The sequence below is a fragment of the Saccostrea cucullata genome, unplaced genomic scaffold, assembly GCF_032062105.1.
Source record: "Saccostrea cucullata isolate Sc308-1 unplaced genomic scaffold, CSIRO_AGI_Scuc_v1 ctg7191, whole genome shotgun sequence".
Classification (NCBI taxonomy): domain Eukaryota; kingdom Metazoa; phylum Mollusca; class Bivalvia; order Ostreida; family Ostreidae; genus Saccostrea; species Saccostrea cuccullata.
In genome coordinates this window covers 7,723-32,459 of record NW_026928111.1, presented here as the reverse complement: position 1 = coordinate 32,459, position 24,737 = coordinate 7,723, and the positions used below count along the sequence as shown (strand labels likewise).

The window sequence follows — 24,737 nt, the reverse complement described above, 5'->3', positions numbered from 1 at the left end:
TGTGTGGTAGGGGCACTACTGATTATTGCTGAATATTACTGATTAGTTGAAATGCACTTTTTGCTCCCCTACCCTAGGTGTGGGCATTAAGTAAACAAACTAAGCAACTGCTAAGTGTATTGTTATGATGATCAATGGTGCCTCTTTCAAAATTGTGAATGCCATAGCATCTGGCTTAAAACATGAATCAAATTCAATCACTGGAAAGTTGTTGCATAATGCTCAGGTGACCTATAAGGCCCATGGGCCTCTTGTTAAGGATGTACTTGGACGAAAATATTTGCATCTAGAGTTTATAAGAATAGTTACAGTGATTTTCTTAATATTTTCCATCACCTTTTTTCAAAAATGAATTAGGTGAGATAAAACTGTTACCATTCATTATCCTAATCTTAATCTTCGAGTACTTTCTTTTTATTTTCTGATTATAGCATATCAGTACCATTGAACGAATAGGTTCAAGGTACCATTATTTAATCACATTGCTCACAAAGACAATTTCATCATACTACCTTTATTTACGAATGTGTATATAAATATAATTAAATACCTGTTGCACTAAAACACGTGACAAAAATGGATGCAAACAATTTTTATAATGAAAAAGATCAGGTAAAATCTGAAGACTATCTGTTTGTGGATGCTCTGGATTTTGGCACGACTTACTCAGGGTATGTCTTTAGCTCTCGATCTGAATACAGGGAAAGCCCTCCTAAGATCCACGCGAATCAGGCCTGGAATGCTGGAGGTTGTTCCTTGGCATCAATGAAGACTCCTACCTCCCTTCTTCTGGACTCTGAAGGCGAATTTGTCTCTTTTGGTTACGAAGCAAAAAACAAGCATGGCAGTTTGGTGATGGATGGAGCTAGTGATAATTATTTGTTCTTCTCTAGATTTAAAATGAAACTCCACAACCGAGATGTAAGTAGTCGTAAAAATTCTTTTTGATCAATAAGTCTTCTCTTATGTAAAAATATTTTTACATTTTTGTTATCAAAAAATTATAAATGATACATGATGTTATTTGTAGCTCTTAAAAGAAGACACCCAAACACCTGATATCTCCGGGAAACCTTGGCCAGCAAAAGATATGTTCACAAAATCCATTTAAGCTTTAAAGGACCATCTGATGGACCGACTTTCATTGCAGGGGTTTGATATTACAACAAGTGAAATTCAATGGGTGCTTACTGTCTTTGCAATCTGGAGCAACTCTGCAAAGATGTGCAGAGCTTGTAAGTAGTTTCTTTGTTTGCCTTGTTCTTTATAATCATTATTTTTCTAACCCAACAGTCGCCCGCGTGGCGCAGTGGTTAGAGCGTCTGCTCTAGAATCGCGAAGTAAGGAGTCAATCCTTATGTCGCGGGTTCGAATCCCACTGTGGGACGTGGAGACCGGTCCTTCGGATGAGACCGTATAAACCGAGGCCCCGTGTCGCAGTAGGTGCTGGCACGAAAAAGATCCCTCACTGCTCAAAGGCCCTGAGTGCCGAGCATAAGACAAAATTTGTAGCCCTCCACCGGCAAGTGGTGGCGTCTCCATATGAGTGAAAAATTCTCGAGAGAGACGTTAAACAACATACAATCAATCAATCTAACCCAACTTTTAATGTAAAAGAACCTTTCTGTATCTAGTGTTTAAACCGGTGGAGACTTTAGGTTTCCTTTGAGTCTGCCCGTCCGTCCGTCTGTCTGTTTGTCTCCATGTCCACCTGTCAGTCTGTCTTACTTGGTTTTTTCTAAACGCTTGCAGATATTTAGCTGATTTTTTATACGTGAGTGTACCTTAATGAGTTACAGATCAAGTTTGAATTTCGTTCCGCTTATAGTTTTTAATGGAATTATGGCATCCATCACAATGAACAATAATTATCAATAATTAAGTAGATTTTATATAAATTTGTGTGTGTAAAAAAAGGGGAGAAAAAAAAGAATAACGTTTACCTGGTCCTCGGTCCCACAGTTCCACTAGTTTGTAAAATACAATTATAATAATTTTGGATATAACAGTACAAAATAATTCAAAGATAATATAGTACAATGCTGTTTTTATATACAAACATCTGACAATTAGCATTACACAGATAGAAATTACATGTAGGTCAACCTGATAAATCTTCGTTACGTTATATTAGGGCATGATGGATATATTTCCCCAAACCAACTATATAAAGCTACTACTATAATGTAGATACTAGTATGCGGTGTATGCCTAACAATTGAATTGATTAGATATACTAGGCGATTTGTAATAATATTCATTTATATATTTTTCCCTTGATTTAGATATCTAGGGCATTAGAGAATGAAATGAAATTCATCATCTTCTACTTGATGACTATCACAAATATCGCATATTCTATCATTTCTGCACTTGCCTTGGTACCTTCCTCATTCTATATTAAGATAGTGCGACGAAAGTATGATGCGGGAAATATAGTTTGAAAAGGTTTTGTTAAATAGGGTTGTATTTTACAAAATCAGATTGTAACATTATTTTACAGCAACAAAAAGGTATCATTATATATCTATTTAAGTATTTTGTCAACATATGCAATTTTATTATACATGTATACACTATTGTTGCATTATTTTTATAAATACGAGGGTTGTTAGAAAAGTTTACGGAAAATCTATTGTGTACTGTGAAGTATGACCTATGTCTGAATAAATTCCTACATTTTGTTTATTTGTATGTAAAAAATCAGGTCCATTTACTACAATCTTGAAAATTTACAACGATTTTTACTATGAGGTCATGGGATTCACGGAGCAATCACTTGACGTAAGGCGACATGACAGCCAGATATCAACCCGTTAAGCTTTGTCGCAGTTCATTAAATCTTTCATTTTTTCAATATTTTCTTATCTTTTTTCTACTCTAAATTTGTATATCTATATCAAGACATGTTACTTTTCTACTATAATGTCCTTTGTACTGATTCGGATATTATTGAGATCTTTGGGAAAAAAGTCTATGCAGTTAATCGATTAGGTATTGAAACTATGCAAAACCATAAAGGTACAACGTCCATGCAATAAAGGGGTATTGAAGTATCGATGGGGTTAATCATTCAAAATGTTAATCCTTACATTCTTGTAAAGCTACAACCATTTGAAAACTTTTGTCCTTTATATGTGTAGGAAATTTCCGGCAGCATCTTGCACATTTTAATCTCTTTTTAGACATTTTCCTGTCTGCATACATAAATTTTACGTAGTGCAGTGCTCCATGACGCTCAATAACGTTCCGATTTTTTGCTGTGTTTTTATGTGTTGATCATTTATAAATGGCTATAAAACAGTCATTTACCCTCCGAATTTGATCCATAATTTCTCCCAGTGATGTTTCATGCATACTTATGCGACAAGTAAAATATAACAAATCTCTTTGCACTACAATTGTGCAATTTTTAATTTTGATAAAGAGTCTATGTGATGTAAACGTGCCAAAATGTAGCATGCTCCGTGAAGCAAGATTTATCAAAATATTCCAAAATGGCGCCGCTCGAGGTAAGACGCGTCGAGTGAGGGAGCGTGGAGCGGCCAAGTTGACAAGTTTTATGGGACTGAAACATGGTCAAATTGTGAATTCAGACTTGCTCAGGGCGGATACATGCAGTGGTTTCCTTATTTGGAATCTAGGAGTGGTATTTTTAAGGAATTACATCGAAACGATAGTGTAGTGAGTAAAATCTATTTATAGCCTGTAGATCTACATGAGTACTATTGACAAATATTTTAAGATCCTTCTACTGGTGTTACTACTCGTAAAGGTTCTACTCCAGCTGCTAGCAAATCTCCAAAAGACAGTCAAAAGGATAGCCAGAAGGGAATTCTTTCCTCTGAGTCCTCTCCAAAACGTACGCAGGAAAATTCCATGCAAATAACAATGGATTCAATTCAACACAGCTGACCGAGATTAACAACCAACTCAAAAAGACAATAAAGGTTAGTGATATTCAAACAGTTGTGAGAAGTGTTGTAGAAGAATTATTTAGTAGTTACCAAGAAAAATTTGAGAAGAAATTGAACGATGAAGTTGTAAAACTCAGAGAAGAGAATGAGAAACTACATCTAGGAAACAAAGATTTGCAGAAAGAAATTAGGGAAGACGAAGAATTATTAAACGACTTGCATAACAGAACGGAAGAAAACAAATGGATGACAAGGTCAGCAATTTCAAAAGCAAATTTCAATGAACAATATTCGAGGAAGAATAATTTAAAAATTCATGGTTTACCAGAGAAGAAAGGGGAAGAACCCTTACAGGTTGTGAATGAAGTGCTGAGGAAGTGGGCGAACAGACTAAAGAAGATGACGTTCTTAGCAATCCATAGGATTCCAGGAAAGAAAGACCAACATCGGCCAATTATGATAAAGCTTAAAACCATGGAAGCAAAAGTAAAGGTCATGAAGAAGCGATCGGACATTAAAGAACTAGAGTTACAGAATGATGTCAAGGTCAAAGTAACGGATGACGTGACACAAGAGAATGCAGCCCTTATAACAAGACTCCTGTAGGACCACAGAATATCCGCGGCATGGTACTTTAATGGGCACATTTACGGAGAATGCGGAAACGAAGAATCAAATTTGATTTATACGATGATATTGACAAAAAAATACGGAAAGGAAGAGGCGATCCGGACTTGGTTCTTTAGTTAGTCGAGGACGCATGTATATCCGGTGAAATAAAATGGACATGACTGTCACTGTGATGACAACGAAAACAAGGTATAAGTAACATTAAATTTGTCAACTTGTGAGCCATCCAGGAATTATGCAAATATTTTTGTTTGTTTGTCTGTGTTTGTCTTTGTGTGAAAGATGTATGTATGTTTTTTTGTTGGAAAAGAAATTTTATTCCGATCGAAAATGCCTTGAACGTACAATTTTGTTTTTAGACAACATTTACTTGTCTAAGCATAGTTATAGATTGTGTAATACAGGTGGCTACGGAATAGTGAAATGAGTTTTAATATTTTAACATTTAATTGTAGAGGGCTTGGGGGACTAGAAAAGAGGAGAGACGTGCTTAACTATTTAAAACAGAAAAATTTCTCAATTACTTTTTTACAAGATACTCATTTTACTCTTGATGATTACCCTCAAGTTAGATCTCTTTGGGGCTATGATGTTTACATATCACCTGGTCAATCAAATTCTAGAGGTGTCGCAATTTTGTTCAACAATAATTTTGAATATAAAAACTAAATGAACAAAAAGATAAAGCAGGTAACCTGCTTGTTCTGGAGATTAATGTATTTAATGAATATGATATTTTATTAGTAAATGTATATGGACCTAATAATGATGATCCAAAATTTTTCCAATCAGTATCTGACATAATTTCAAATTTTCAAGGAGAATTTGTAATTTGGGGTGGAGATTTTAACCTTGTACAAGATGCAAATTTAGATTACTTTAATTATAATAATGTAAATAATAAAAAGGCAAGGGAAACAGTTCTGAATATGAAAGTTGAGCATGGTTTGACCGACCCTTGGAGAGTGAAATATGAACAACGTAAAAGGTATACTCTGGTCTCAAAACCAATCCTCATAAAAAAGCTAGACTTGATTTTTTCCGATCATCTAACGAACTTTTTGCTTTATTAGATAACGTTGATATTATCCTGGGTATAAGTCTGACCACGAATGGTTTCTATAGAGTTTAAATTGACCAAAATTTGAAAAGGGGAAAGGATTTTAAGTTTAACAATTTTATGAGGATCAGCTTATGTAAACATTGTAAAAAATACTATACGAAAAGTAAAGGAACAATATGCTGTCTCTCCATAAGCAACTATACATAAAATTGAAAATGAGGCAATTATCTCTACTCATAGATGATCAATTATTTTTTGAGCAACTTTTGCTGAGTATAAGAAGGAGCCACAATTCAATATTGTTCTATAAAAAAGAAATTAAAAAAACGAAAAAATTAATTACTTGAAAACGAAATAAAATATTTAGAATCACTGAGAAATATTAATAGCTCAACAGAAATTATAGAAAAATTAAATGCTGCCCAAAATAGTTTAGAAGAAATAAGAAAAGAATATATAAAAGGGCTTTTTGTTAGAACAAAACTTAAGTGGATTGAACAGGGTGAAAAACCAACAAGATATTTTCTTAGTTTAGAAAGAAGAAATTTTATTAATAAAACTGTGAACCAACTCATGCACAGCAATGGTAATATTATTACTTCACAGGAAGAAATTTTATCAGAAATTGAGAAATTTTATAAGAACCTATACTCTTGCTTTGATAATAAATTACAAGATGTGAATCTAGAACATATAATTAATAAAGATGATATCAGGGTTCTGGATGACAACATTTCCAATAATTTAGAAGGATGTATAACATATAAAGAAGCCCTATCTGCGTTAAAAAAATGAATAATGATAAAAGCCCAGGTAGTGATGGCTTTACAGTAGAATTTTTTAAATTTTTTGGAAGGATCTTGGAAGCTTTCTTATCAGATCAATAAATTTTGGATTTAATGAGGGAGAATTATCCATAACTCAGAAACAGGGAATTATTTCTATATTACCGAAAGGTGATAAACCAAGAGAATTCCTTTCAAATTGGCGACCAATATCACTTCTTAATACTACATATAAAATTGCTTCATCATGTATAGCAAATAGGATTAAAAACGTTCTCAACTATTTAATTCATGACAATCAAAAGGGCTTTCTTAGAGATAGATTTATTGGGGAAAATACACGAATGATCTATGATGTAATTAATGCCACATATGAAAACCATATTCCTGGTATGATATTACTAATAGATTTTGAAAAAGCATTTGACTCCATGTCATGGAAATTTATGTACAATACGTTGCAATTTTTTAATTTTGGCCCTGACCTTATTAAATGGGTTTCAGTACTATATAATAAAGCTAAATTATGTGTTATTCAAAATGGCATTTTTTCTAAATTTTATGAAATCGGTAGGGGGTGTCGTCAGGGTGATCCTTATATCTCCTTACTTATTTAACCTTTGTGTAGAAATTTTAGGAATATGATACGACAAAATAAAAATATCAAAGGCATTAAAGTAGGGAAGGAAAAAGTCTGTCTACTACAATATGCAGATGACACAGTTCTTTTTTGTGATGGATCAGAAAAGAGTTTTAAAAGTGCACTTGATCTTTTTCAATTCTCAAAATTCTCTGGATTAAAGCCTAATATTTCAAAAACAAAAGCAGTCTGGATTCTGATCTAAAATTAAAACAGAAAATACTTTATGTAGTGATACAGGATTAAAATGGACAAATGAACCATTTCTAGGCATAACAATTAACATACACTGCAAATCTTGAAAAGATGGAAGAGCTTAATTTTGATAATAAATTTAAACTTATTCAGAAAGAAATAAATCATTGGTCTAAAAGAAATATTTCACCTTTAGGAAAAATAACGGTAGTAAAAAGTTTGCTTTTATCAAAGTTTACACACTTATTTATTTGTCTTCCGAAACCAAGTGTGCAGTGGATACAGCAACTAGAAAAAACTCTGTATAAATTCATATGGGGAAATAAAATTGACAAAATATCCCGAAAAACGTTACAGTTAGACTTTGAGAGAGGTGGATGTAGAATGACTAATATAGAAACATTTATTAAATCCCTAAAATTAACATGGATTAGAAGAATATTTACAAATAATTCAAACTGGATAAACATTTTTTCTGAAATTACTGGTTGTAATATTAATAAACTTTGTCAGTTTGGATCTGAATATTCTAAACAAAGGGCAAAAATCATACAAAATATTTTTTGGAAAGAAACTTTGTTTTATATCTTGTGAATTTTTAGAAAGTTTTAATTTTCATGATGTAGATATATTTGTTAGAACCATTGTGGTATAATAATAAGATAAAGATTCAAAATAAATGTGTATTTTATAAGACATTGTATGAAAAAGGGTTCCATGTAGTACATGATTTATTTGATACAGAAGGCAATTTTATTAGTTATGAGAGTATCACAAATGATTATTTAGTTAAGTTGCCATTCACTACTTATGAGGGTCTAAAGCAAGCAGTTTTATACTCATGGCCAAATGTCAAACAATTGTCAAAAACTACTTATGGTAAACCATACCAACCTGAATTTCTAAAAAAAGGATCCAGAAATATCTATGATCATTTAATGTCTAAAATACAGCACAGACCTATTTGTGAAAACAAATGGGCTATTGATTTAAAGTTGGAATCTGATTTTAAGTGGAAACATATTTATACAAACTTGAAATACTTAACTAAAGATTCAACATTGATATGGTTCAATTATAGAATTATTCATAGAATTTTAGGTACAAATAAATACTTACACTTGTCTAAAATTAAAGATTCTCCACTTTGTTCAATATGTGAACAAGAACCAGAAACAATTAAACATTTATTTTTTTATTGTCCACAAGTTTCTGTGGTTTGGCTGGCACTGTCAGATTGGATTTTTCAAAAGTCTGGTAAAAGAATTGAGATTTTTTTATGTAAAGACTGTTATTTTTGGTAGTTTTGAAAAAGATCATGTAGCTATAAACTTGATTATCCTGTTAGTGAAGAATATTTATTTTAACAATCAGAAAACAACTCTTGTATTTGTTTCAAAAGATATTTTGAGAGTTCTATATAATTACTATACTTTAGAAAAAAAAAAAGCTGTCAAAAATATTTTTTATAAAAAAAGATGGTCCAATTGGAAATGTCTATTTAATGTGTCAAATTTTGAAAATGTTCTTGACTAATTATTGTTAATATACTTAGTGTCTTCTTTTCCAACATGTATGAAAGGATGTGTGAAAGGTTTTGTATATTTGTGTGTTTGTTATGAAAATAAATAAATTAAAAAAAAAAAAAAAAAAAAAAAGATTTATCAAAATAAAACAATTGTATATTTTTCAATGAGCACCGGAAAGCACCAAAGTTTTGTTTATTTTTTGGAAAATAGGTTAAGATTGTATTTGAAAAGTTTGACTGGCTTCTTGAAAATAGCGCGCTCACAATAGAACTTGTCCGCGAACTTTTCTAACACCCCTCGTATATTTAATTTGCTATCCAATCTAGGGAGCCCATGACACCCCTAGTAAGGGTTATTATAGGGGGATATCTGCAGATGTCATTCCCACATTATCTTTTTATGATGTTTTCAATGAAAAATGTATTATTTAAAACAATATATAAAAAACAAGTATAATAACGATATCCTGGTAATTTAATGTGTGCATTAATTGAAACATTTTTAGCCCAATGTTAATTTTATTTTGCCTTTATACAGAAAGTACAAGAGGAATAACTTCCTCAAATTTGGACGTATTAAGTAAGTGCTCCAGAATCTCTATAATAGCCTTATCCAAAAAAGAAGGAAATCCAAAATATCAACAGCCTAGCTTATCCAAGAAAAACTGGTCTCACTACTACAGGACTACAGACATGGAGTGGAACATTCCACAATATGCCAGTTCAGTTTGGATTTAGTTTGTTCAGAGTGGGTACATACAAATCAAAAGATTATTTCTTGAATACCATAATTTACGAAAAGAGTATATTTTATGACCTTTTTTCCATAGACTGCAGTCTTATCTAGTAACCATTTACGATACATATAATATATAAAAAAAATTGGTGAGCAGATGTTCTTGCTTACTCATGCGAAAATTAAAAAAGATCTAGCCTATAGTATGTGCATTCTTATAATATACATTTAATTTGAAAACTGAATTTACCAGAACTTTTTGGTATGATTTTAAGTATTTTATTTTTGTGAAGTCAATGTATTACATGATTTAGCTTAAATAATATCTTTTCATCTATCTTAACTTTTAAATCCTTAATATGACGAACATAAATTGAGTCAGTATTTTTACAGTGTAAAATGCTGAACATGGAGAGAAAAAGCACTTGTCCAAACTTCAGTTTATTTTGAACTCTGAATCCAAGTACGAGTCAAGGGAGTTAAGAACGAGGATCAGCCTTGATGACAGCTGTTATGTCGTAGAGACGTAACGTCAGGAATTGCTACTTGCAAGAAATTATACTTATAATCAGTTTTCATGTTACATTTCTGGTATAGTTCTGATAATAAATATGTGGTCTTTTATATTTAGATAAAGTGTTCGTCCTCGCCAATATTATTTTACAAAAATAAAAAAAAAAAATTGTTCCATAGGTATTTATACCTTGACAGTTCATTAAACACGCGAATAACGTCGATTTCTACTTGTCCAGTTGTAACAGAGAAATACATACAACAGAGTTTTTTTCTCAAAAAAATAAAAATATATCTCCTCACATCTCTTAGAAATGTCTCAAAAACGATTTTATACATTACATTTAGATGTAACAATTTTTTTGACATTCTATGATTAGATAATGGATAAGGATTTCCTTTAAAATAAAAGTCTTTTAAGATGCCCCATTCAGTGAAAATTTTGTGTACCGCATTTTCAATGGGGGTAAAAAGAAAATTTTGTTAGTAAACTTACAATTTGATCTGATATACTCTGGGTACTTTTAAACAACTACTTTTCCCTGAAAGAAAATGAAAATATTCCATATTTAAAAGTGTCTAATAAAGTTTCATCCATATCTTGCAGATATGTCCCGATGCGTAAATGACGTCATGTCAAAAATGTACTTGTTGATAGCTTATTGATTTATTCCAAGTTCAAGAGGCAGGAATTTTTAAAATTTATATCAGTGGAAAGTACTCAAAAATTACTTTAGGTTCATCTAGGTTTCATCCAATTTTAGGTCACCTGAGTAAACTCAGGTGACCTATTGCTATCACTTTTCGTCCGTCGTCGTTCGTCGTCCGTCGTTCGTCGTTCGTCGTGCGTTAACATTTGAACATTTTCAGCTTCTTCTCTGAAACCACTGAACCAATTTCAACCAAATTTGGCATATAGCATCTATGGGTGAAGGGGAAAAAAATTTTGAATTTCACGCCCCTGCCCCCCTGGGGCCTGGGGGATGGGGCAAAAACCACTGAAAATTAGTGCAATCTTTAAAATCTTCTTCTTTACTCCTGGACATCAAGCAGTCAAACTGTTTGCATGATTGTAATCAACATTGAGTCCTCTACCAAAATTGTGAAATTCATTACTGGGGTCATGGGTTTAGTGCTAGGGCGGGGCCAAATAAGTATACAGTGAAAATGCATTATTTCTTTGAAAATCTTCTTCTCTGCTACTGGGTTTTAAATAAACCTACTAAGTACATAGTTATGATGAGCAAGAGTGCCTCTACCAGAATTGTGAATTTTATGGCTCCATGGTCAGGGGTTCTGGTGTAAGGGTGGGGCTCTATTGATTATATAGTGAAAATACATGAATTCTTTGAAAATCTTCTTCTCTGCTCCTTGGTATTAAATAAACTAACTAAGAGCATAGTTAATCCACATGAGCAAGAGTGCCTCTACCAAAATTATGAATTTTATGGCCCCAGGGTCAGCGGTTCTGGTGTAGAGGGGGGGGGGGGCTCCATTAATTATATAGTGAAAATACATGAATTCTTTGAAAATCTCCTAGGTATTAAATAAACTAATTAAGTGCATAGTTATGATGAGCAAGAGTGCTTTTACCAAAATTGTGAATTTTATGGCCCCAGGGTCAGGAGTTGTGGTGTTAGGGCGGGGCTCTATTGATTATATAGTAAAAATACATGAATTCTTTGAAAATCTTTTTCTCTGCTCCTAGGTATTAAATGAAATAACTAAGTGCATAGTTATGATGAGCAAGAGTGCCTCTACCAAATTGTGAATTTTATGGCCCCAGGGTCAGGGGTTCTGGTGTAAGGGGGGGGGACTATAGATTATATAGTGAAAATACATTAATTCTTTGAAAATCTTCTCTGCTCCTGGGTATTAAATAAATTAAATAAGTGCATAGTTATGATGAGCAAGAGTGCCACTACCAAAATTGTGAATTTTATGGCCCCAGGGTCAGGGGTTCTGTTATTAGGGCAGGGCTCTATATTATATAATGAAAATACATGAATTCTTTGAAAAAATTTCTTTTCTCTCCTAGGAATTAAATAAACTAAGTACATAGTTATGATGAGCCAGAATACCTCTTCCAAAATTTTGATTTTGTAGCCCTAGGGTCAGGGGTTCTAGTGATAGGACGGAGCTCTATTAATTATATAGTGAAAATACATTAAATCTTTAAAAATTTTCTTCTCTGCTCTTGGGTATTAAGCAGATGAACTACATATGTAGGTATGATGAGCAAGGACCCTAATCTTACCAATTTCAAAGGAGGGGTACCAAGGGGGGGGGTATACTTATATACTGAAACTGGATGAATTGTTTGAGATCTGCTCCTTGGTATTAATCAAATATTTTTTAAAAGCAAGGGTGCCTTTTCAAAAATTGTGCAATGTGTGGATCTAGGCCTAAGGGTCAGGGGTTCATGTGTGATAGGGGCATTACTGATTATTGCTGAATATTACTGATTATTTGAAATGCATTTTTTGTTCCCCCAACCTGCCTATGGGTACTAAGTAAACAAACTAAGCAACTGCTAGGTGTATTGTTATGATGATCAATGGTGCCTCTTTCAAACTTGTGAAAGCCATAGCATCTGGCTTAAAACATGAATCAAATTAAATCACTGGAAAGTTGTTGCATAATGCTCAGGTGACCTATAAGGCCCATGGGCCTCTTGTACATATTACATGTAATGTTCTTATAAATGTCCACTAGCTGACTAAATTGACGCCTTAATGTTCTTATAATGCACAATTCATACTTGTATGGTACTGTGCATTTCCTAAATATATACATGTATGTAGAAATTGTAATAAAAATTTTACGTGTTGATTTTCTACATGGTCTCTGGCATTCTTTTTTTTTTATTTTGATTTCATCATGGAACATACAAATTAATTTATGCAATTTTAGAGTTTCATATAGCGTGACCTCATATGGAATAAAAACACAATGAAAGAAAATTGGATATAAATCGTCACGATGAACTTCTTATTTTAAAAAAAGTACATGTACCTAAAGTTCTGTCCACAATATTAATTTATACTTTTACCTTAAAGTGATTAAATATTCTCTTTTAAAATATTTCAGTACTATTACAATTAGTTAGACACCGCACATCAAAAACAATCTATTTGGACAAGTCGTTTTGACGTAACGACGTTGAGTAACAATTCTTGACAGTGCCATACTGTATGACGTCAGGTCAAATTGACGGTAAATATCATTCCGCATTATTGGAGAGAATGATCTGGAAAAAAGAATGGATGGTAAATATATATTTCAGCAACCTTTAGAAAGATCATTTAAATTAATACAAGGGAAAAATCAAAAATGTTTTTAAATAAGTACCTTAAAGAAATAATGAATTGTGTACATGTGATTTCGCTTGTATCTTGATTTCGAAGTACATTATGTGAAATATCGTGAATTTTCAACGATAAACATGTATATTTTTTTTTCTTTCATAGTCATTTCTTAATGAATATGGAAAATAAATGGTTCATTTCCATTGTCTTTTTCATGATTATCTTGCTTATTATATCCTGTGGCAAAAAAGACTGTTTTCGACAAATGAAATTGATTTTTTCATACGTTCATATATAACAATATTTCTTTAATGTACATTTAATATTCGTAAAGACATTGTACACGATGCTTACAAATACGGTGACCAGATTTTGCAAACATATTCAAAACAAATTATCTGAAATGTTAATATTTTTCTAAAGGCAATTAGTGGTTGTTATTTGGTGAAAAAATGGTCATCTATGACATTTTAATGCATGTATATTTTTTCATTTAAAGAAGAGAATTTTAACTTAATTTACTGATTTATTGGATATTACCTTTTTATTCAAAAACTTGTTAATACTGTTTTCAAGTTAAAAGTTTTCAAGGTGGTACATTGATATTTTTAAATTTTCACGGAAATTATACAGACGTTTGATAACTACATTGTATTTCTTGTCCTTTATATATAAAAGACTATCATCACATTCATTCGATTCTTGCGTATTACAAGAATGGGTATCTTGTAGTTTCCGCTAAAATCTTATGTACGCTTAATAAATTACATTTACAGTTACCGTAATTATATCGAACCAATTAGAATATACTGTAAATTTATACTTAGCTCTTTGTATTAAGTGTACAGGGATTAATCTTCAACTCGAAATCGACAGGAGTAACGTTTTGTGGTCTTAAGAGTACTCTATGATATATTTTACGCTTCCATTTTCCGAATTTTTTTGAAAACTTTAGCAAATCTACATGTACACTGCACGTTGGTCCGTGTAAAATTCTAAAAATTTGTTAGTGCATAATTCTGTATAATCGATACTGAATACAAAGCTGATTTTTCATATGAAACCTATGATAAAATAAATGTTAATTGTTCATTTGTTGATTTCATATATCCACTTGAACATATACAGGAGATATCACAGGGATTGACGCATCTGTTTAATATTATCATTAGAAAACAAGTAAAATTAAAGACGTAAATGGTAATCTAAATATAAAAACTTTACAGCTGTACTTTAAACGAGACAAAATCAACTTTTATTTCGTCAACTTCTTTTATTTATGCATCAATACTCTCTTATTACCTGTATATAGTGTTTATTTCTCTTAACAATTGTCACGCATGAGCTGTACTTACAAACAATTTCTATAAAGACTTTTTTCACAAATAATGAGTGAATACTACCATTCGTATCTTTTAAATTCGTACTAGTATTCGCAATTTTACATGTTCGATACAAAATGACCTTATGTTAGTACATTTTTTTAAAGAACTATATGCGGTATATTGCATATGTTTGCCCCCACAAAAGTCAAATTTTGAAAACTTCCTGAAATGTGCTGAATTCAATAAATTGTACGAGAAATATAAGTTAACAGAAAATATTATAGTTCCAGAGCAGTGTATTCACAATTTCTGTTTTTATGACGTCACAAACTAGTCCGATTTTATATCCTTTTTCAGAAAGAGGACAAAATGGACAAAATTTCAACAATTTAAGCTTTAAAATTTATAGAGCGCATGTGTGTTCAGGAACAATATTGACATATTTCATTGATATTATCATTCTACACATTATATCAAAATATTTATCCTGAACACACATGCGCTCGGTGACTTTTATTTAAAATATCGACGAAATATGTACATTTTTCTGCAAAATTCATAAAAAACTGAAATTTACGTCATATTTGTGACGTCATTACGTACATATGACGTCATTACTTATGAAATTATTCAGTGCTTTGAAGTCAGCATATACTCCCCTGTTTAAGGACTTAATTAAATATTACTCCATCAAAGTTTGATTTTGGGGGGCAAATGTTGGTTAATACCGCATATAGTTCTTTAGACAAATGCTGACTGACGTTTTTCATAGAAATTGTCAAATTGTTATAAAAATTTTGAATTGTCAACGTATTTTTCTGTTTTTTCCAATCATGACAATTTAAGGAGCACACAACGGGTTTGACTAGTCGACAGGGGATGCTTACTCTTTCATGGTATCCGACCATATCTGGTGTTTTTAAGAGATCCGTATAAGGCGTATGTGCTCTGTTTCCAACTTAAATTGTTGTAATCAGGTAATGGACTTTTGAGATCGACCACTGTCCATTTTCTCTGTATTTGATCATGTTACCTAGTTTCTAATATGTGCTGCCTAGAAACTGATGTACAGGTATCAAAAAATTCAAAATAAACTAGTACGTTCTTTTAATGAAAAAAATTAAACAACCATATTCTTTCTATTTTCAGTGAGCAATAAATATGAAATTACCGGGAACATCTCAATATGATATATCGTTATCTATTATGTAAATCGACTTCAATGAACTATACTCCGCTGGTAATTCAATACAAGTATGACATAGTCACCTGAGCTGTGGTTTGTTGCTTTACAGGTTTTTAGACAATGATTAGTTGAAGTATCTTAATGTTAGTCATCCTCACATTGTCAATCTTTTATGATTTCTGAACTGTATGGAGTTCCGAATCATAAACCCTTGATATTTTGAGGATGACTGTTGGTATTTTTATAATTAAAATGGATGCATTAAAATAACATGTTTTTGTTGCATACGTAAAGAGTTTTCAACATTTTTTGAAAATAAGATTTGCTAACTGAAAATAATGGTTTTTATTTAGCAATATGCTTGTTTATCTTAAGTTTTTAGTCTCCCTGATAACTGGCAAATATGCACTTCCCAGAAAAATAATATGAGATCATGAGTGTTTTGTCATGTGACATCCTACAGCCAACCAGTGTATAGTTGAAAATTTGCATAATAGCCATTATCACGAGACTTTCACAGCCCAAGGTAAGATACACATTCTCTTAAAAGAAAGTAAACTGAACAAGACGTTGTTTTTGAGGAAATTAAACATTATTTATTTAAATATGCTCAAGAAGACAGTGTGGAACAAACAAGTGGCCCAATGATTAACTCAAAATTATACCTATTACGTATAAATTACATGTTAAGTCTTCAACATATGGCTCCTTGCAACTATGTTTAATTTAATTTTTCAACATAGAATGTCCGTTCATTTTGTCATATTATAATTAAAAGTGTACACGAGGGTTGTTCGAAAAGTTCGTGGACTACTGTCATGTCTTTTTATTTGAAGTCATATCCAAATTTGGTACGATTATTTTAAAAAAATAAATTCAAATGATTTGTATTTCTTTTTTAATTTAAACAATATTTATTCAGTAAACTGAATAGATTGGGCAATAGGCTTAAGCCTATAATACGATTTATTCAAAACTTTTCAAATTTTAAATATGCAAAAATCAAATCGCGGAACAGGTCAAAATTTAGTAAGTTACAAACAATAACCTAATAATGTCTGTAGTCATATTCTTTGTAAAAAGGAGAAAAACGAAACACAACCTAGAAATTAAGGATTGTTACATCGATTAGTATTCCAAATTATGGCTTAATATTTTGTTTCGTTTAAAAGAAATCAACATGGGAAGATAGGTAGTAGTCATTGAAAACGACAAAAAACGATGACGTTTTAGAACGTCACGGAGCAGTAGATATAGATGCAATTTTGTATTTTACCCAGGAAAAATCCTGAATAAACTCTTATAAACTCTAAAAATATCGGAGGAATAAAAAATATGTCACACGCGAGTTGTGCAATGTATGTGCAGATAATACAGGCAGTACTTGAGTGACGGAGACTCTGTATCGGATGAGGACAATCTGCGAAGAAACAGTTTACTAGTATATGTAAAAGTCTGAACAAAATCTTTTTTTTAAATTAAAGTTGGAACGTCAGGGAAAGACATAGCCGCTTCAGAGTCGCTTATACTGTGAAAGCAGAGTTAAATAATAAAAAAAAATAAAAACGCAACAAAGGAAATTATACAACGAAAATACTTCTTTAAAAAAATAAATGTCAAGTATTAGAAAGAGGCTTTTAATGATTGGGTATTGGATTAAACTGTGTGAAATGTATACGGATGGTATTTGCTAATAAATGGAATGAAACTTCACACATCAACAAAACAAATATTTTTAGATGTATTATATTATATTGTGCTTATTTTAAATTTTTAGTGAGTAATTTAACGAAGATTGACATTGCCCACGAACTTTTCGAACTACCCTCGTACATTATAACATGTATTTTGTTTTGTCCATATAGAAAAGCAAATCAATGAAAACCACTGAAATATGCGTTACTTACTGTTACAGGATATATACTGGTATCTATATTTACATTTGCCGACATTTCCTTGTATGGCAATAAAAATTAAATTGAAATTTAATTTTCAATAACATGCAGTATAAAATTGTTGAATTGGGTAGAGGGAAACAGTCGATCTGTTGGACGGGAGTGCAAGTTGTTGCTCGCGGTTTGCAGTCCGGTCCAACAGATCGACTGTTTCCCGATACTCTTCTCAACAACTGTTTCGTTATGCTCTGCCGAATGAAAAGATAACTCAATTTAGCGCCCTTTGACATCAGCGGACAACGACAGTTCCTAGACCGACAGACGGGAAAAATAGTCGAGCTATTTGACTTTTAAAAGTACGAAATTATATAAGGACCGTTAAGTTCTGGTATAACATATGGTTATATGCCCAGACTTTGTTGTGTATGGAAAGCAAAATGCACAAGGAATTTGGAAAGTTTGAATGTGATGTCACATGACGTCGTGGGTATCTTATGTTGCATTTCCATAAAAAAAGTCCTGATAATGTCTATTCTTCCTTGTAACACAGATTAATGTAATATATAAATATAAGAGATAAAATGTTATTTTTTAGAGTTTCATTTGGGATATGAGTTGAAGTCAATACGCGATCAAATCTACTATAACCCCTTTCAAGCATTTTAGAATTAGATCACTTGACAGACCTCATGTCATATCTTAATGAAACTTTAAAACTGATGTTTTGTTGCTTAAATAAAGATACATGTATGCTGATGATTATTGAAGAGTCATTTGACATCAAATTAGGTGATTTGATAAGGTAAAAATATATTAATTGAAAATTACGTTCTGCAGATCAATGTTTGAACGCCATTTTTACATAAAGACCTTGACACAGAAAGCAAAACCAACTCATCATTATTGTCAGTCAGTGCTCAGTGATGTGAGAAGAGTTGAACAAAATGTTTAAGTTTAAATTCCATCTTTTCCTTTTATGGAGACTTTATCAAAATGAAATTATTCAACTTTCTCCAAAAAGCAATGTAGAAATTGTGATTGTAAATGACTTAAAATTCTTAAATGTAATTTTTAAAGTTCCATTTCTTGCTTCTCTCATTTTCAGAAATTAAAATCCATTAATCACATGGTGTCAGATTGTCGAAAGAAAGATGATACTTAAGTTGAATCTAAAAAATAAAGAATTGTACATTATCATAGGTGTAAAGCTAGGACTATGTAGAAGTAACCCAACCTTGAAGCAGAATATACACATAAAAAGTCCATCTTCTGGCAATAAAATACTTACAGTAAAACTAGATGGAAACATGACTCTTTTAAGTCTGATAATATCACATTCATAAATTATTAAGACGAGGACACCTTTTTCATGACCCTTTAGTCACACGATCCTGAACGTTTACTTTTCGGAGTTTTTCTACAAAATATGTGTGTATCTTTTTATTCAAAAGAAAACAAAATTGCCATTCTTTTGTTCGGCAATAATTATTTATTTTCCTTACTTACTTTATTTGACATTGAAATCATCTAAAGAATTTTCAATATCTTGCCATATTACTAGTAACTTCTTTCTGATATTATCTTTATAATCCTTTTATAAATTCGAAGAAAAACAAAACAAATATTTTCCCTTAGATGTTCATTTTCAAATAAGTTTCCATTCTTTTGATGAGTAAAAATGAATTTAAGATTAGAGAAAATTAATGATGTTTTCTATGAAATCTTAAAAATATTCTCAAATTCTATTTTTAAATAGGAGTAGTACCCGACACATTCAGAATGGCAGAAAATTTGTCTTCCGACACACCTGATCTCACCAAATCAAATAGTAGCAACTACGGAAGCAGTCCTTGGAATCCGTGCTGAGTGACCAAAACTATCTTTTTGTCGTGGCTTTGGATTTTGGAACAACATATTCAGGTTACTAGTATTCTTTTAGCGCAAGGGACAGATTTCGTCGAAACCCTTTGGATATCCATTGCAATCAGGAATGGATTGGGGGAGGCGCATCTTTGATTTCGTTAAAAACTCCAACATCTCTTCTTCTTGACAAGGATGGCGCATTTGTGGCATTTGGTTACGAGGCAGAGGATAAGTTTTATTCAGAAGTGGCAAGGGATCGACGTGGAAATTTTATGCTGTTCAGACGATTTAAAATGAAATTACATAACAAGAAGGTAATTTTAAAATCAATAGTACGGTACCTGCTTAGATTGTAGAATTGGATAACTGTGGTATACCTGTATATCTAACCCAAACAGAGGAAAATATATATTAAATTTGCAAAGACTTTATTCATCTAGCAGCCACGTTATCAATTTCTGTACCTTTAGAAGACTCAGATTCATGTAATTAAAAGAAATAACCTTCAGTTTTTTTTCTTTTCTTACTTTCTTTACTTTTTTGTTTAATGATGATGATCAAGTAATTTAATATTTTCGTGCATAAACCCAATCGCCTGAATAAATCAACAACAAGACAGCTAGACAGTTAAAACGTGTATATATAGTTCTTGAATTTTCCATAAAGTCATTTCCTGATAAACTAATTCATATTATTATTGGGCGCAATGGAGATTTCAAAAGAAATTTTATAAGAAAAACATCATTGCATAACTTGAAGGAACATGCTGAAAAAGAAAATTTATAAACTTCATCCATATTTCCCCAATTTTGTTGTGTCAAAACCACTGAATGAATATTTTGCACAGGGAGGTTCGCAAAAATCATTTCGGTTTGAGCTTTTGGAAATCAAATTTAGTTAATTAAAAGTGAAGTACTGATTTATTGAAATTAGAAATATTATTTTAAGTTTAAACCTTTCATCGAACAAGCCATTTTGAACAGGGAATTACCTTTATTTATTCATAATTTGGGAATAATCATTATGAAAAGAAAATGTCTATGTTAACAGACCTATTTTTGTTTTCATATCAAGCAGATTTTGTCCAAAATCTTCTACGTGAAAAGAAGAAAACACTTCCTTTGGCTGTCATCTCGACATTTCAATATATCGACGACGTATTGTAAATTAACAATGGTTATTTCCATTCCTTTGTCGATACGATATATCACGGTGAGCTTAAGGGCCGGTACACACGGTAAGGCTTGCCTTATAAGTCTAAAACCTTACGTTTTGCAGGACGTACGGCTCTCCTGTCCACACGCAAAGGCAAGACTTACAATATTATAAACAACATTTACATAAACTCCATGTGTTTTCAACTATAAACAGTGCGCATTATTAAACAGAATAATAGATTACTAGCTAGGAATTTGAAATAGTTTTACCGACCAGTGCATCCACACTTCTGAACAAGGAGGAGGAGGTTAACTGAAGTATTTGTAGATATTTTCATTATCTTACTCGAATATACCCTGTGTTTTCTTCAATATACCAAAGTGTATGGTTTGATGAAATTAGATTGAACTTTGGGTAAATGGTTCTCATTGGTCCAGAATGAAATGTCGGCTAAGTCGTATATTAGAAAATAGAGCAGTGTTCTATTCTAAAGTCAGACTTGTAGGGCTCCAAAAAACGTGTATTAATGGTGTACACACGGTAAGGCTAGAACTTAAGTTTCATGACTTATAAGGTAAGCCTTACCGTGTGTACCGGCCTTAAGATAAAAGATACCATACAGTCTGACAAATATGTTTCACAATTTGATATTTTTCTTGAAAAAGACGTTAATGGTAATCTAACAACCAAGCTTTGTGATAAACAAGATTACTTTCACTTTTCAAGCGTCAACTTCCCTATCTGCATACGCTGTTTATATAATCTCTCACTCGATTCGATACCCAAGAGCATGCTCTTATTTATGCTCTTATTTCTAAAACGAGGTAAATTATTGACAAACAAGTTGACGAAGCAAGAATATTAACAGTGTCGTGTAAAATCATCATTTTGTAAGTTCTATGGTCGATACAATGACCTTTTCAGCAAATACAATTTTATCAATGAGTCAAAAGCTGACTGACGCTTTTCATGAAAATTGTTCTGTCATTATGTACATACTGAATTGTTGACTGAGTTTTCTGTTATTTCCCAATCATGAGAAGGAGCACACGGCGGGAGTAACCGGTCGACAGGAGATGCTCACATCTCCATAGCACCTGATACCACCTCTGATGTATTAGAGGTCCGTGTTTACTCTGCTCCTATTTATTATTTTTGAACGGGACTTCTGAATTTGAAAACGTTATCTCCATATATTTAATTGAAGGTAGCCTAAGATTTAAAATGTTTTAATCGTGCTTTCCTTCTAGGGAATTAGTGAAATGCTTTATTTGGAAGATGAGGCTGGAAAAGGATATCCTGCAAAACATGTTTTTACGCTATCCATAAAGGCATTGGTAGATCATTTTAAAGGACACATCAAAAAACAGATTCTTGACATAGAGTTGTCAGAAAAAGATGTAAGATGGGTTTTAACGGTTCCCGCAATCTGGAGTGATGCTGCTAAGGAATACATGCGACAATGTGCTATTAAAGTTAGTAAGGATATTATCATTTATCAATTTTCATAAGTATCGTGTCTATTTAAGTTCTTAACTAACAACATCGTTTTGAACAGGCAGGCATTCCGGACAAAATGTTGAAAATTGCTCTGGAACCAGAAGCAGCATCTATATATTGCCAATTTCTTCCCATCGAAAGGAACCCGGAAGGTTTTGGAATGACAAAGGAAGGCACAAAATATATGATTGTTGACATAGGAGGTAATATAAATTAGGAAATACTGAAGGAGGGTACATGTATACGTTTACTAAATCGTAATTGCAGTGGTGTATATCTATATGTTTATTTTTATAATTACTTTTGGATTTGATACATAAAATACTATAAGCCTAATAATATAAATAATTTTGGCAACCTCAATAAATAACAAATAATTCCGGTTAAAACTTTAATGTTAAAACTTTTCAATGTATTGCATGTATTTCAATGACTTTTATTTCAATGGCACATCTATATTTTGAGTTAGCTTTATTATATACGTATATATTTATGACATTAGAAGAATCTGAGATATATTATTTACAGGAGGCACTGCTGACATAACTGTTCATGAAAAAGTCAAAGCAGGGAAATTGAGAGAACTCCACCAAGCCTCTGGAGGAGCATATGGAGGAACAGCGGTTGACAGAGAATTCGAGAAATGCCTTACAGATATACTGGAGAAAAAGTCATGGAAACACTCCGTAAATCGAAAACAGAAATATACATCGATATCTTTAGGGAGTTCGAAGTTGCAAAACGGACATTCACACCGGACAGCGAAGGCCCTATTCGAATGACAATTTCGTATGTTGCACTGAATGAGTTATCAGAGAAAATTTTAGGAAAGACTTTGGTCGAGTTATTCAAGAACGTAGAGGGAATGCGATTGAAGTTGGACAAACTGCATATAGATGTTGAGACCATAAAGAGGTTTTTCGATCCATCGATTAAAGAACTTATCCAGCATATGCAACAAATTATGCAAAATCCACAGACAGATGGAATAACCATTATTTTGTTAGTTGGGGGGTCAGCTGATTCCAAATATATACAATCCAAGGTTGAAAAGGCGTTTGATTCAGTTCGGTTGATTATACCCCCAGAGGCAGGATTGGCGGTGCTGAAAGGAGCTGTTATCTTCGGTCATGATCCAACCCTCATTAAATCAAGAATTTTGCGTTTTACGTACGGTACTGGAGTATGTCCCGATTTCGATCCAACTATTCACAGAGAAGACAAGAAAATAACAATTCAGGGTGTCGATCGTTGTACTGATTGTTTCAGTGTGATCCTTTCCGCGGGAACTGAGGTGGAAATAGGTCAGGAAAAAGTCCAAGGGTATTCAGCCGCCTCTTGCCTTCAAGATGGAGCCTTAGTACAAATATTTTGCTCACCCAAAAAGGAAGTGAAATATACAGATGATCCCGGATGTTTTCTACTTGGAGAACTGTACGTTCCTTTACCTATAACTCGTTTGATGGGGATTTTGAATAAAGGTGGGGGAGAAGCACAACCATTCATTGTTGTTTACATCTTTGGAGACACAGAATTGAAAATTATGGCTATAGATGCTGTAACTAAAATTCCGACAAGCTGCATATTGAAAATGAAAGATTTTGAGAATGAAGAGGAAAACGAATAATGATTGACAAAGAGAGGGGTAGTGAGAGGAGACGTGGTAAAGTAAAAATATGGCTCTAAGCAATTTTTTCATAGATTGGAAGACAATGGCAAAAAAAACTTGGGAAAAAGATTATTAAGCCTTCATTTACTTTTAGACTTGAATTTTCTTAGAGTGGGATATAAATCTGTGTGCTTATTTCTAAAGGATTTTTATATTCTGAATGTTGAAATGTCAATCAGATTATTGAACAATTCCTCTATAACGTTTTCATTTTAAAATTTGTTTGTAGTTCTATTTAAACTTGAATATTTATGATTTACCATATTCATTGCTGTCTTTATGTTTTCCAAATGTCGTGACTTTATATACTAGTATTCATTTGATTTTGTTGGTAATTTGAATTCATTAATTTGAATTTAATTATGTTCAATATTATTACTTTTTATTTTCAAATTTCTTTTGTTATTGTTATAAATAATCGTTTTAAATGTAACATCCATCGAAGACTACACATTGTAATGCCCACACCACCTCCGGATCATGGAGAAGTGCTGATTTTGAATCGAACATGGATAAAGCTTCGAAGAAATAAATTGAAATATGAATATGAAATTTTCAATAACATTTTATTGGCATTTGGGTAATTTGTAATATATTTTTTTTCTTCACGTTGAAATGAAAATTTCATTGATATAAACAATTTGTTCTATTTTTTACCAAACTAATTCTGAGGTATAAGGATCTTTTCATAACTTTCATTTTGATAAATATTCAATGATGTGTATTAATATACTCATTTTCCCCAATTAATGTGTGCATTAATTGAAACATTTTTAGCCCAAGATGCTTTTCCATAAACATGTTAATCGGAATGCTTTGAAATGAA

At 32.2% G+C, this 24,737-nt stretch overlaps 1 protein-coding gene and 1 pseudogene across 1 annotated transcript; both read left to right on the top strand.

Annotated features, from left to right (window-relative positions):
• Positions 1-576: 576 nt before the first annotated feature.
• On the top strand, positions 577-1,172 carry LOC134276450 (heat shock 70 kDa protein 12B-like). The gene is made up of 2 exons (XM_062758704.1): positions 577-921; positions 1,031-1,172. Exons 1-2 carry the CDS (start codon positions 577-579, stop codon positions 1,109-1,111), a joined length of 426 nt encoding a protein of 141 aa, XP_062614688.1. The 3' UTR covers positions 1,112-1,172.
• Positions 1,173-3,497: 2,325 nt separating this feature from the next.
• On the top strand, positions 3,498-23,869 carry LOC134276449 (heat shock 70 kDa protein 12A-like; annotated as a pseudogene).
• The last annotated feature ends 868 nt before the right edge of the window (positions 23,870-24,737 follow it).

Coding starts and splice junctions, on each gene's coding strand:
- LOC134276450 (XM_062758704.1), top strand. CDS start 577: ATGGATGCAAACAATTTTTATAATGAAAAAGATCAGGTAAAATCTGAA. Junction 922..1,030: donor TGAAACTCCACAACCGAGAT/GTAAGTAGTCGT, acceptor TGTTATTTGTAG/CTCTTAAAAGAAGACACCCA.